This window comes from Callospermophilus lateralis, chromosome 17, assembly GCF_048772815.1.
Source record: "Callospermophilus lateralis isolate mCalLat2 chromosome 17, mCalLat2.hap1, whole genome shotgun sequence".
NCBI lineage: Eukaryota > Metazoa > Chordata > Mammalia > Rodentia > Sciuridae > Callospermophilus > Callospermophilus lateralis.
Genome location: NC_135321.1, coordinates 34,089,499 through 34,103,328, shown reverse-complemented (window position 1 = coordinate 34,103,328; position 13,830 = coordinate 34,089,499). Strand labels below are relative to the sequence as shown.

General features: G+C 51.6%; 1 protein-coding gene across 26 annotated transcripts in view; it reads right to left on the bottom strand.

Annotated features, from left to right (window-relative positions):
- The window catches only part of Celf4 (CUGBP Elav-like family member 4), a 291,753-nt gene that overhangs the window by 210,335 nt on the left and 67,588 nt on the right, over positions 1-13,830 (bottom strand). For all 26 annotated transcript variants that reach the window (XM_076836608.2, XM_076836627.2, XM_076836609.2 and 23 more), the window contains exon 2: positions 5,628-5,710. In XM_076836608.2, the coding sequence (XP_076692723.1) occupies positions 5,628-5,710 (83 nt within the window). The remainder of the gene's footprint in view (positions 1-5,627; positions 5,711-13,830) is intronic.

The window sequence follows — 13,830 nt, the reverse complement described above, 5'->3', positions numbered from 1 at the left end:
TCACAACCTTCAGAAAAAAAAACCAGACTTGCTGACATCTTGATTTGGGATTCTGAACTCCCAGAACTGTGAGACAATAAATTTCAGCCACCTAGTTGGTGGTACTTTGTTGCAACACTCCCATAACTAATACTTGGCAAGGATAGCAGGACTGGGCAACCGGGGGGGACTATGTGGAGCTAGCTGTGACCCCATGATCTCAAGCAGAAACACAGAGGGAGGCGGGAACTGGGAGACTCCATGCAGATGCTGACAAGACCCAGTCTCACTGTACAGAGACAAACCCAACAGGACAGACAAGTGGAAATACATCACATTTCTAAAATGAAACGCTTTGATTGAGCCAATCACTAGAAGTTGTAAAACTACCCCGAAGAATTAACAGCCTCCGTACATGCTAACTACATCCATCATAAATTCGTCTTTAGTTTCTGTTATCATATCACTGTCTCTGGGGACCCCTGTCTTGTCATCATTTGCCCTTTATAATTTATTCATCTTGTTCTTGCCTGCATGCTTTCTACTTATCATTCATCTTTACAGTTGTACATAAAATTAGATGGATCCTTCAATGGCAGGGCTGTCAGGGAAGGAGATGGGCCTTGTCAGGGAAGCCCTGAAGGCTAGGAAAGGTCCCACTAGAGTACCCTATGGGTGTCAAGGTAAAGGAGGGGTGAGCAAGAGAGAGGGGGAAGGAGGAGGAGGGGAGGAGATAGGAGAGACAGTGAGAAGGAGGAAAGGGGGAGTGGAAAGATTCAAAACAAGAGAGAAAATGAGGGAGAGGAAAATGTCCATAAGAGAGAGGAGAAGAAGAAATAGGTAGAAAAGGAAGAAAGAGGAAAAAGAGAAAGAGAAAGAGGAGAAAACGAGATTAAGGCAAAGGAAAGTGAGAAGAAAGGAGAATGATAGAAGAGACACCCTGAGACGGGGGCGGGGGGGGGGGGCAGGTGCTAGGAATTCAATTGAGCTTTCTTTTTTTTTCTTTTTAATTTTGAATTTTAACATCTTTCCTGATAAACTCAAAGAAGCGTGCACTTAATTTCCATGGAAATGACCCATCTTGAGTTGTGGTGACCTGAGTCAGTCGGGAATCCTCATGGCAGGGACACTGCAAGTCTGCTGGGCTGATCTGAGGGGTGAGTGTGGGAGGCAGCGGGGAGGACGGGGAGGACGGTGTTGGTTTGCTTTGTATTCTAGGGTTGCTAGAGTGAGGACACGAAAGCCAATCTTTAACTAGTGAATTGGAACTTTAATGTTTACCAAGCAGATACAGCTCCCCTCCCCAGCCAGCCCCGCCTCTCACCATTTCCAGGCCTCCTGCTAACTGGACCCAGCTCTCCCCTTGCCAGCCCTGGTGCAGAGACCTTTCTGCTGCCAAAGGAGTAAAGTGTTGCCACTACTTGTCATATCTTCTGGTTTTCTCTAGTCAGAGCCTCCCCCCCCCACCCCAGGCCCTGTATTCCCAACTTTGGAAACAGGTGGGCTTTTCCTGGAAGACAATTCCCCGATAAGTCCCAAAAGCTAGAGGAGCTGAACTAAGCATCAGGGCTGTATTTTTAAGGAGAACAGTTCTTCCACAAGGTCTCCTGTGCACACTGGGCCCCAGGTAGCTCTCAGAGCAAGCAGGCTTTTGCTGCCCAGCACATCTCTGGCTCAGGTAGGCAGGCCAGTGCAGGGCTCCTTACCTGAGCGCATGCCCATCCCTGAGCGGTTTCTCAGGTCTCTCATCTGACATACTCGTTTTACTCGCAGCTTTCTATTCCCACCTGCCCCTGTCCTGAGGGAAAACTCAGCAATTCCTGTACTCTGTAGTCACCTCAGTCCCTGCTAAACTCCTCAGATGACTAGTGATGCTAACTGAGCTGGGTATCCTGGGTGATGCTAGCAGACCAGTGCTATTTATCAATTGAACAAGCCTTGGGCAAACCTCGGACTCCTCATTTGTTGGGAAGACTCATATCTTCCTCAAAGGTGATTGAGAAGATAAAATGTGGCAATGGAGGTAACGTGCTTGGCTTCATACCAGTCACATAATAAGTGCTGAACAGTATTAATTGTGATCATTGAGCAATTGTCCACATTACCTACTTTTAAACACCCGCTACCTTATATGGTTAGTTATATTTGTGTGTGGCTTCTGTCCCGACTTGATGATGGGTGGTAAATGCAAGAGGGAAGGGGGGTATGCTTTGATCTCTGTTTCCTATGGGCCACAGCACAATGCCTGATATACAACTCAGCAAAGACTTGCTGATGAACTTAGCTCCACAATTGTTCCATGTTGACCCTACCCCTTCAGTAGTGGTACAGTCATTGAAAACAGAAGGGAATGTGTTACAGGGGGCCAGACGACTAGGAGACCAGGAGATATTGAAAGTGTGTATGGGGGTGGGGTTAGAAAAAGTGAAATCCACCTGCCTAGATTATGGCAGAAGGCCATGCCCAAAAGGATCTTAATGAAGCTTCACGCTTTAGTAATCTCATCCTACTAAAATCAAGCAAAACTAAAAATTAATAATCCATTTGTGACACTGGTCCAGGATGACTCCATCAGCCATTGAAACAGCTTTGATTAGGCTGAGTCCCAAGGAAACTGACCTCAGATTTATAAGAACAGCCACTGTGGTCTTGCTCCTGAGCTTCCACAATCCCATGAGAAATGAATGTCAGTGCCCCTCTTTAGTCCCCAGATGACGGCCCATGTTAGGGGCACCTTCAGGTCTCTGTCCATTGCTTCACAGTTGTTGTTGGTAGTGGTGGTGTGTGTACTTTTGTGCATGACAACAATGAGATTCTTTTTCTTGCTGGAAACAGGACTCTAGCTCCATAACTTGCTGGGAAACAGAAAATACTACCTGTACTATCTTTCCCTGCTCTTTTTCTCTTCTGTGAGAAAGTAGAGGGCTGATTTTAATGGATTGATTTTAATGGATTTTGAAGTCTGGAAAAGTGCCTGAGTTGCTGAGCTTACCAGTTTTCCACGTTCTTTTTTCAATTTCATTCTCCTTAGTCAGATGTGGAGTGTGCCCACTAGGGCACCTAGTGTGGTCACCCCAGACAAGAAGAGGTCTTCCTCTTTCCCCTCAACCAAATAGGCAGCCCTGGGCACAGCCTCAGTAAGCAGGAACAGGCATTATTCGGTTGGGCAGTAACATTTGGCTTGGTTCTATCTCTGCATTTGCTAGTGCTACACTTTCTCTGATCTCCAAGGAGAGAACCAACTAACAATAATAATGCCAGTTGCATTTTCTGGAATCAAAATGACTCCACTTTAAAGCATAATTTTACTTCTACATTTTTTTTCCATTTGTCGGCATGTGAGTTTTCGAGGGGACAATGTGCCCTCAGAACTTGGAGCTGCAATTCTATCTTTTCTCCCTGTACCTCCCCTCCATCCCCCCGCTGGCTGGTGCCTGCCCTGAGAATTGTGTGATGAGGCTTTTGAGGCTGTGAGTCTCCCCGAGAAGCCTTTGAAGAAAGGACGGTGTTCCAGGCAGCGGGTGGGGACTCTAGGTTATGTTTCAGCCCTGCCATCAGCTTCTATCTCCACCCCTCCCCTTTCCCAACATACATTCATATTTCTTTTTGCCTTTCCTCTCAAACTTGCCCAACTTGTCTTTGTGATTTCAGAAAAAATGCCACTGGATCTCCCAGTATGAAGGATTAGCACAGATTATGGGGAACAGTGTTAATTATTGGTGGAAGGGGGGCTGGCGCGTCACTCCAATGTGCTCCTGATTTCCCCTGGGCCTTTCTGCCTAGTAATAAGCCTTCTTTAATCTGGCAGGCCCCTTGGTGAAATCAGCACCACGGACAGTGATATTGATTGCTTCTGAGAAACCATCACAGCTGCTCAACCAAATTACCTTTGATATGTGACCTTTAATGTAATTACTGCAACATCAAAGTATTTCTATAAATTATTAAAGAACTAATACACTCCATCATTTAGCTATTCTATTATATGTAAAATAAACAACCACAAGTTAATGTTAGATCCTGAACAATCCACACTCCGGGCTGAAATTCTACCAGTTCCTGGCTTCTCCCCTTTCAAAATCCTAAACCTCCCCCTCCCACCTTCTCTCTTTCTGTTTCCTCATCTGATTCCAGCTTTCAGCGGTCATGGAACTCCCCAGCAGTCTCCCTCAAGCTGATGAAGGGCCTCCTATAACAATATGGTATTTTCTATTCCATTTGGGTGGCTCTAAAATATCTATCACAATCTCCCCCAAACAAAGTACCATAAACACTTTATTAATCAGCACAAACCTTTCTCAGAAGCCTTTGATTATCTTACAATATGGCTTTATGCTTCGCACATAACGTGGGGCGATGTGGAGCATATTTCTGCCATCTTACAGAGGGCACCCAGAAAGTAATTACTATAATATATGTGCATGTAGCCGCGCCACTAAAAAACCAACTGGGAATGGCCACCCTGCCAGAGCTGGGCTCCACACAAAATCTGTGCGGCACTCCATTTCCATACATTTGCATCCGCGGGTATGTTATTAAGATGACTCAGCCCCGTGCTTTGCAATCACAAATACCAAAATACAATACAAAGGCTGTCTTAATGGAAGGAAGGGACCATGTAATTCAGCACTCCCCACCCTGAAAGGGTAAAGAAAGATCTTGGATGCAAAGGAAGGCTGTCTCCGCCCCGGGTTGCATTTTCTCTCGGTCTACCTGGTTAACCTTTCCCGCTGTGGGGCAGAAATGGAAACGTGTGTTTACATACGGGTTGCTTGGTAAGAATGTAAACATGCATGTGTGAGCATGGCGGTGCATACACAGAGAACACACGTGCTTCCCTGCGGCGTCCATTGTATAAGCCTAAACATCGTGTATTTATAAATTCTTTAAATTATGCCCACAAACACACATCTTTCCATTTATCTTTAGATACTCAGCAGCCGTATATCTCCCCCCTCCCCATCTCTCGGAGCCCACAGGAGAGACCGCGCAGACCCTTGACCCGAGGAACACTTCTTATTTTATGGTGATGAACTAGCCTCGATAATAGCCATGGCTGATATCACACCCAGTTAGGGGGGCCATAAATAATTCTCCTCTCCCCCGCACAGAAGCTATAAACCAGGGCTGAGGCGCGACAGTTTATCAAAGACGAGGGCTGGCTCCTTAAATAAACCGCGGTGATCTCACTCGCGGCGGCGCCGAGCTTTGGCCAGGAGGCGCCCCCTCCCATCGCGGCCCCCACCCCTGGATCAGCGGTGGCGGAGGACGCGCTCGGCCTGCAGGGTCGCGCCTCGGCCCCACCGGCCCGGTGGAGGCGGCTCGGGACTCCGGGGTCCGGGACGCGGACTCCCGCGTCCCCCGCCACCCGCGCGGGCAGCGGGTGCCAAGGCCATTGCCAAACGCACCCCCCTCCCAGTTTCCGTCGGGCCGGGAGAATCCAGAACCCCGGCGGCCGCGCGAGTCCGAGCTGGGTGTCCACACGCCCTCGCACCCTCCCCGCGGCGCGGCGCGCGACTTCCCGGGAGCAGCCAGGCGGCGGGCTCTGGGGCCCGCGGTCTCCCTGCCCGCCGCGTCGCAGCCCGGCCTCCCGAAGTCGCCCCCTGTCGGCGCGTGTTGTCGCTCGCGCCGCGGCGGGCGCCACTTACCCCGGGCAGAGTCTTCTGCTCGTGCAGCGCGCTCTGGGCCTTCAGCGCTGACTCACGCTCGCAGTAGGTGAGGAAAGCGCAGCCTGGGGAGGGAAGCAAGCGCCGAGAAGGGTCAGTGGGGCGCCCCCGGCCCGCCGACGCGCCCCGCCGCCCGCCCCCAGTCTCCCGCCTCTCCCCGCTCCAGGTCGCTGTCCCCACCTCTTTCTCCCCCGTGTGCACCCTCTTCGGAGCTTCCCTGCCTCTCCGTGTGCCCGTCTGTCTGCCTCTTGTTCCTCCCGTTGCTTTTCTATTTTGTTCCCGCCGCGGAGTCTCCCCTCACCACACCCCCTCTCCCCCACGGGTCTCTCTTGGTCCCTGTGCCTCAGGCGTCTCTGCCCTCTCCCTGCTCGGTTCTGGGCGCTCTTTCTGTTTCAGCTCCAGCCCCTACCTCCCTAAAGGGACAGCTTTCACCCCCTGCTCCTCTAGCCACACTTGACCATAGATTCTTGCTCTGGCCCCTCAGGAGTGCAGGTGACTGCTCTGTCAGAGATGATGAGGGACTCTCCAGGCCTTCCAAATAAAGGCCCCCTCTGTAAGGAAGACCCTGGGCCAGGCTGTGCTAATAAAAAGAGTGGGGCTGCCATGAATATCCTGTGTCACTTGCCCCAATTCCTGCGGTCACATTGTAGTGAGGGTCTTCACATCCATCCCGGACAGAGGGCCTCTTTGAGACCCAGTCCACTGGGTCACAGTGTTTGCCTCTAATTTCCTGGTGACCCTGGTGCTCTGCCTCGTGTGCTCACTCTGGCCTCAGTCTCCCCATCTGTGGACTGAGACTGTTGAGATGACTACCTCCAAAGTCCAGACTGGTTTTCCCATTAAGTGACTCTAACAATGCCACCCCATTTCTCCTTACCAGGGAATCTGGATGGGACAGTGCAATCTGCTAACTCTAGGGGTGATGTTTTAAAGCTGGCCCTTCAGGCACCATGACAAGGCAAAGAGAATGTTTGTGATGCCACAGTCCTTCTGGGAGTTTCCTTCTGGGTCCCCTCCAGTGCCAGGGAAGTTGTGGCTGGGTGTGACTTGAGAGGCCTGCAAGGCTGGAAGTCATGGTGAAGATGGAAAAGCCCACTCTGGTTCAAACAGGCTTGAGTCCTCTGGGAATCAGTCATTTCAGACTTTGCAGAGCCACACTTACCCCCAGAGAAGGGGGCTAAGTACAAGATGGCCACCCCACCTTGTTCCATCTCTTATTGTCTTTCCTAGCCTCCCTGCCTCCCATTCCTGAGCTCAAAGTCTGCTCAGTCTGTATGTCTTCTCTTCCCAATTTTCCTTTTCCCAACCTGTCTGGTCAAGTTCTGCCTACTCCAGGCAGCCCTCCTTGACTGCTGTAGTCCATTTGCAAGCAGCCTCCTTTTCTGACTGCCCACACTCAGCCATTTGGTTCTTCTCATGGCCATTTATTTCCTGAGTGTCCTCTCTGTGCCAGGCTCTGTGCCAGGCCCAGTGGCGCAGGTTCTTCTCTCCTGAGGCCTGCAGGCTGGTGGTGGCAGTCTGGTGCCTACACAAGTCCTGGTCACTGGGCTTGCTCTGGCCTCTTGGTGCCAGACTCCCAGTATCCTCTGCAGCACCTGACTCATCCACCATCCGACTGGCTCCCAACAGATCTCTCTTCTTCCTTTTCAGATGTAGAAATTGGTCCTGCCTCCCTTCCCCTCCTACCTTCAGAAGGGGCAGGAAGGGAATATGTGTGAAAGGGATATAGTGATGGAAGAAGGAGAGAAGGAGAGAAGCCGGAGAGATAGATTCAGTTCCTAGTGCCTGCTGTCCCTCCTGCCCTGGCTGGGAGGAAAGAGCCAAGGAGCCTGTCTCCCAGTCCACCCCTCCCCTCGTCCAGCCTCCTCCTCACCCCCTCCCTCCTCCCCCCTGGTCACTGGCAGACGGTTATTGATGGAGACGCGGGGACTGAAATGAATAGCGGTCAGAGGCCCCCGTGACGTAGTCCCTCGTGCTGCTGCCTGCCTCTCCCGGGGGCGTCTTTTCTCCCGTCCCCTCGTCCCCTTGTTGGCCTTGTCTCCTGCCTGCAACTGAGAGGCAGCCACTGCTTCAGCTGCACACAGGCAAGCCAGCTTGGGACAAGGTCAGGGGCAGGTTTGCAGAGGGAAGAGGGAGGAGGAGGAGGAGGAGGAGGAGGAGGAGGAGGAGGAGGAGGAGGAAGAGGGGAGGGAGGAGGAGAAGGAAGAAAGAACCATATTGTTTCTGTGGTTCAGGATAGCAAGCAAAGGATTCCAGAGAAAAAAGAATCTGTTGCTTTTGTCTAGCTTCCAGGAATTTCTGCCATAGTTTTTGAGAGAGCTCACAACTCCATTGTGTACTAGGATTTTTCAGGGAACCCCAAACCCTGTGTGACCCCCTCCTGTCAGCTCCACCCCTGAATTTATGTCTTCCAGATCTTCCTTCCTTTTTTTCAGCCCTGCCAGGCACACTTTACTTTAGGCTGTTTTTCCAGAATGACCCTCCATCCCGTCCCTGCTACCTGCATACTTTTGCGCTTTAATTTCCCTCAGGTGACAACTTGAAGTCACCTCTCTTGACCTCATCATTTAACACAACCCCCACACCCAGTACACACACACCCTATGACCCCTTGCCCTGTTTCCTTTTTTACTGGGCATCCACCACTCCCTGACATGTTAATATATATTTGCTCACTGATTGGCAGTCTCCTCATGCGTGGAGGAGGTGAGGAACTGGATCCCGTTCTGTTCCTGCTTGGTTCTCAGTGCTCAGAAGAGCAGCAGTGCTCCACACATATTGGATGAGAGCATTGAATGCCTGAAGACCTCAGCTGATTGGACAAAGGGCAATAGGTGGGTTGGGGGATGCAGATGGTACCCAGGGGCTACTGAGAACAGACCAGGTTCTGTGGACACTGAGGCCTGCTGGAATTCCTTAGTGTCAGCAGGGCCTGAGGGGTCCTGAGAGGTTGTTAGGGAGGTTGCTGCAGTGGTTCTTGTCCCGTGGACTTCCTCAGGCACCTGCAGTTCAGAGTGCGTTCTTACTCTGTCTCCCTGAATCCTCAGTTGCCCATGAATAGGCTGATGCATGACCCTGTCCAGGGGAGCCCTATACAGCCATGTGCCATTTGCTGATTTCTCTCTCTGAACCCCAGGTTCTTCATCTATAAAATGGAGGTAGCAATTCATGGGGAGACCTACTAGCCAGTGAGTATTAACCACCTCTGCAGAACATGCTGTAAATCCCAGTTCCTCTTTGTGAAGCAGACTGAAGGGTGCCAAGCTCCTTCCTTTATCCCTTCTGTCCCTCTGTGAGGGACTGGGTCTAGTCTTACCGAGAGGCAGATTGGGTAAACCCCAAAACCCAGGTCTTTCTCCAGCCCTCTCTTCGGCAGTAAGATGTGCGTCTGACATTCCACCAGGAGAGATCAGTTGTCTCACTTAAGGCTCTTTTAGAAAGACAAATACGGATAAGCAGTTATTAATGCCGACTCCAGTGTGTGAAGGAAGAGGCCAGTCTGCTCCCTGGTTGAGAGCAGAGCTCTGGGGGAGTGGCCGCGTTGGTGGGGAGGGGGCTGTATGAGGGGAGCATGACATCACAGAGTGCCCTAGATGATGGTGAGCCTGGGGCGGAGACTGAGGTGGGTACCCAGGCCTCAACCACTGGACATCCCTGGCCTCTCAGGCATAGAGGTAATGGGGGCCGAGGCCCCCAGAGCAACTAGATTTGGTCTCCTGTGACTCTCTATTCTTCCTTAGGGTTGAGGAGGGGTCTCTGAGTTGTGAGGCTGGTGCAGCTAGAAGGTGTGAAGATGGGAAGAAGGTTCAGTCCGTCTCAGCCTGGAAGCCCTGGAATTCACCAAAGTCACTGTCCTAGGATGCACTGGGGTGTCCCCAGAGATAGCCTTGTTGCGGCCCTTTTGGACCTCATAGTGGAGGTGAGAGACATTATAAAATGCTCTCAGGGAGTTTCTGGGTGGTGGCAAAGGATAGTGTGAGAGGGGTTTCCACAGGTCTTAAACTTGGAGGCTGTAGAAGGGAGTATCCTTCCTTAGAAGGGGCTTATGGCACAGAAGCATGTCCCAATCTTACAGCCCTGTCAGTCCCTCCCCAGCTTGATCCTAAAGTATACAGTCCCTGTCCTCACAGAGGAGAGAAAAAGGGTCCACTATGGCTGTTTGGAATGGCAGAAAATTGAAAACCACCTAAAGTCCCTCAGGGAAGGAATGTTTTATTTTAAAACCATGAATACTCTACAGCAGTTAAAAAGATGAAACGATCCTGAATATACGAACATGGAAAGCTACATCATCAGATGGGAAAAACGAGCTGCAAAATACTCCATGCCACATGCACCCAGAGGCCTGCTGTGCTCCTTCCATATGTACTTGCGTCTGTATTTACACGCAACGGATAAAGTGTGGAAGTCGCCCAGAGTTGAAAGCAGGGAGCATGGGGTGGGGAAAGGGGACGTCTTCCCTGACTTTCACTTTTCTTATTTGGTTTGACACATTTAGACCCAGAATGTATTCATATATCACTTGCATAATTAACTTTGAAGAAAAAGAGAACTGTGCTAAAAGAAGAGAATGGATTAAAAAGAAGGTGGTATAAGTGGGTGAACCTGACAGAATGTGGGACCCGCAGCTGGTTTTGAGGAGACAGACACAGACTGGGCATTGGGTGCCTGGAAAATACTTCCTGAGGGGAATGGAACTGTCCTTGGTGGGTCTGCTGGGCTCTGCCCCCAAACGTCCTCTGAGCTGAACTGGGTGAGGATCTCTGGGGTTCGATGCAGATTCTTTCCACCCAACAAGCTATAAATGTAAGTTGTTTCAGGCCATGGCCGTGAGTTCCAGGAGTTGCTGTTTGGGGATGGAATCCATGATGGGAGGGACACCCTTCCCAACACCATCCCCAAACTTGGGGGAGTTCCTGCTTCTCTGTGCCAGTATCTCCAATGGTTCTTCCCAGCACCACCTCATCACCTGGGTGTCCCACCCCTCACGAGTCAGCACGCTCTATCTCAGCCTCTTCTATATCATGGGATAGAGCAGAATAGAACTGCAGCCTGTCTGAGCAGAAGTGGACTTTGGCAATTACTTGGGGTCGGGGTGGGGGCAGAGAGATGACAAAATTAGAGAAGTCACATTATAGGGCTGCCACCATCATTGATTGTCTGGGCTCCTCCTCCTCCCTGTACACTAGGTGGACCCCCAGGCTCCCCCAACTCCCCATGGACCTGCCTCTCCCCTGACACAATTCTACTGTGTGTGCAGAACACAGGCCTGCACTCACATTTCCTTATATAGCCACTTAACCTTTTCCTGCTTCCCATTCTTATTTACTTGTCCCTTCTGTTTGCCAGTTGCATTGCTTGTGTCTCTGAATAGACTGTCAACTCTGTGAGGGTGGATTTAGCATGTTCCATCTCTCTAGGGCCAAGTGGAGGGCTAAGCTCCCTGCTCAGGCATCAGTGGCCTGGGAGACCAAGAGGACCCATGAGGGAGGGGAAGGAGACCCATAATTGGGGCACTGAGGGGAGATTGAGAACCATGGGACAGAGTAGGGAAGGGAGGAGGGAGTAGATGTGGCCGGGGCAGGTGACAATCCAGCCAGGGAGAGGCAGGTGGAGTGGGCGGCAGAGGGCATTGTCAGCTGAAGGAGTAGGCAGAGGTGGCAGACACTGCTCTAGCAGCCTGTAGACCGTGGTGCAAGGGGCACTGCTGATGCCTGGGACAGTGGGCGGGGCCCTCTCCCACGTGGGGGGAAAGCACAGCGCAGCAGAATTAATTGTACGGAGATGGCAGTAATTTACAAAGCCCCCGTGTGCGGGGATAAAAGGCCCTTGTCATTGTGAAGTGAAGGAAGTACAATTTCCTGCCCAACTCTGAACAGGGCTGAAGCCTGGGGTGTAATCATCCTGGAAGGGAAGGCTCCCGATGCGAAGCGCTCCCTCCTCCCACCCCAGCCTGGCCTTGACTTCCTACTAATTGAATTACAGAATTAGCCAGAGGAAGGTGGCCTTAGAATAGGAAGATCTGGACTTTAATAAAACATCAGATCTTTCAGGCCCTGGAATGGGCTGGCCTGGAGGAAGTGGGAGAAATCTGGGGGGTGGGAGGAGGTAGAAGCAAGAGGTCACCAGCCAGACCTAGGGGTGCAGGAGGTGTGCTGATTGCACATTGGTCACCTGGCCTTGCAAGCATGTTTACCGAGGGTCTCCTTCAAAGCAGAATGTGTGCTTTAAAGCATACCTGATTGATGTAATCTTAGGAGATCCAGGGAAACCAGGCCCCTTTGCCCGAAATCTCCACTCACTGACCAGCTGGTGGCATCTGAAACCCATCCCAGAACATTGTTCCTTAGTGTTTTTACCCCAAGCTGCATCTGAGAACCCCCTGTGGGATTTAATACACAGATGCAATGCTCTGCAGAGAGGCAAAAACTGCATCTGGGGTGGACAGAGAGAAGGGAGCAGTCAGCCAGCTCTCCTGGAGAGAAGGCTCCTGGTGTTCTGAGGCCACGCCCATCCCTCATCCACTCTCTGTCCCCCTTGGTCTGGGTGTGCAAGGGCAGCTCCCTGACACCCTCTGAAGCAGATGGCTGCACCCTGCCTCCAGGGCAGAGGCATCTACAGAGCGGTTCTTCACCTACAGGCTCTTCCTCTCCACTGGTGTCTGCTCCAAGTCTGCACTTCCTCAGGATCCACCTCTCTGATCCAGCTCCTCAGTGAAACCCTGACCACTGCTTTGGTCACTGCAGACTCACTTTCCCTGGATTCCTTTGTCTCACCCTAGAACATGGCCTAAGCCTGCCCCAGGAGTGAGCCTTGATTCCTATCTCAACCATGAGCAACTTGAGGAGGGACCCCTGGGATTCAGCAGGGCAGCGTAGCCAATGGGAGAAAGGAGCCATGGGCTGTGCCTCTGTTGCTGTCTCTGGGGGTGCCCTTCTTCCCCAGGGATAAGTAGCCTGCAACAGAGATTATTAAACTCCACTCTGTTTTTGGCTCAGTGAGAGAGAGAATGTCTGGCTGCAGGGGAGGAGAGGTGTGGAGGAGGTAGGGCAGGAGGTCTGGGGAATTCAGTACAGGGCTCTGGCCCCTAGTGGTGGGAGCTGTCCATCTTCCTCAGAAGAGGCAGCCTGGGGAGGAGGGTGATGGGCTGAAAAGGTGGGGAGGGGACCTCTCCTAGTGCTGAAATCTCACCCCCAGCTGTACAGTTCAGGCTCAGCGCTGCCCTCCAGAGCTTGCTCTCTTTAAATCAGAAAGAACAAGTTCCCTGCAAGGGTGCGAAGGAGTTTCAGCAAAGATAAATTCCAATGCATGCTGTAGGAAGGTGAATGGGCCTCACCAGGGCTGTGAGTGTGTCTCATCCTTCACGCAGCCGTTCTGCTCTTAGTTTTCACAAAACAGACCACTCAGAGCCAGGGTGGTCCAGCTACCTCTGACCTAGACCAGGAACTCCCAGGGAATAGGACCTGCCTTTTCTTTCTCTTCTTGCTGGGTACAGGGCAGCAAGTTCAGATCCAGGGACCTTATTGGCTCTGGACAAGGAGCTGAGGAACTTACAAGGTTAAAGGACCAGCCCGTGGGTCCTTTGCCAAGTATCTCTCCCTGCCAGTTGCCCTTGTTTACACCCTGAATGCTCGAGAATTACATGTCTGGTGTCAGCTGCCCCATCTTTACAGCACTGTGAAAAAGGACAAAAAAGTGGACGTGATACATCGGTGGCCTCTTAGCAAAGAGCTCCTCAGTCTCTGGCCAGGGATGGCGAGCCCATGAGGATCAGAGAGGTGGGGGATGTACCAAGGGTAAGGGTCAGCCCTTCTTATTCCAGACTTGTGGGAGGAGCCAGATCTGCTCAGCCAAATGCATGTGCCTGGTTTTGTCCACAGTCACAGGCTGATCTGCCTCTCTGGGCTGACAGCTTCCACAGGTCTCCAGGAGAGCATGAGGGTGCTCCCTTTATGTGTTCCTTTGCAGAGGACTGTCACATCCATGACTCCATCATTCTTACAACTCAGAGCATGCATTGGAGTGCTATCAGGCTTTGACAGCCCAGAAGTGGTCTGGGAGAGGCTGTGCAACATGGCTTTGGCGGGAGACAGAGGCCTGATGCCTCCCAATGGCTAATTTAGGTCTCAGTCCCTGTGACCCACTCTAAGGGGTTGAGCAGTGTCTGAGAACAGTGTGAATATAA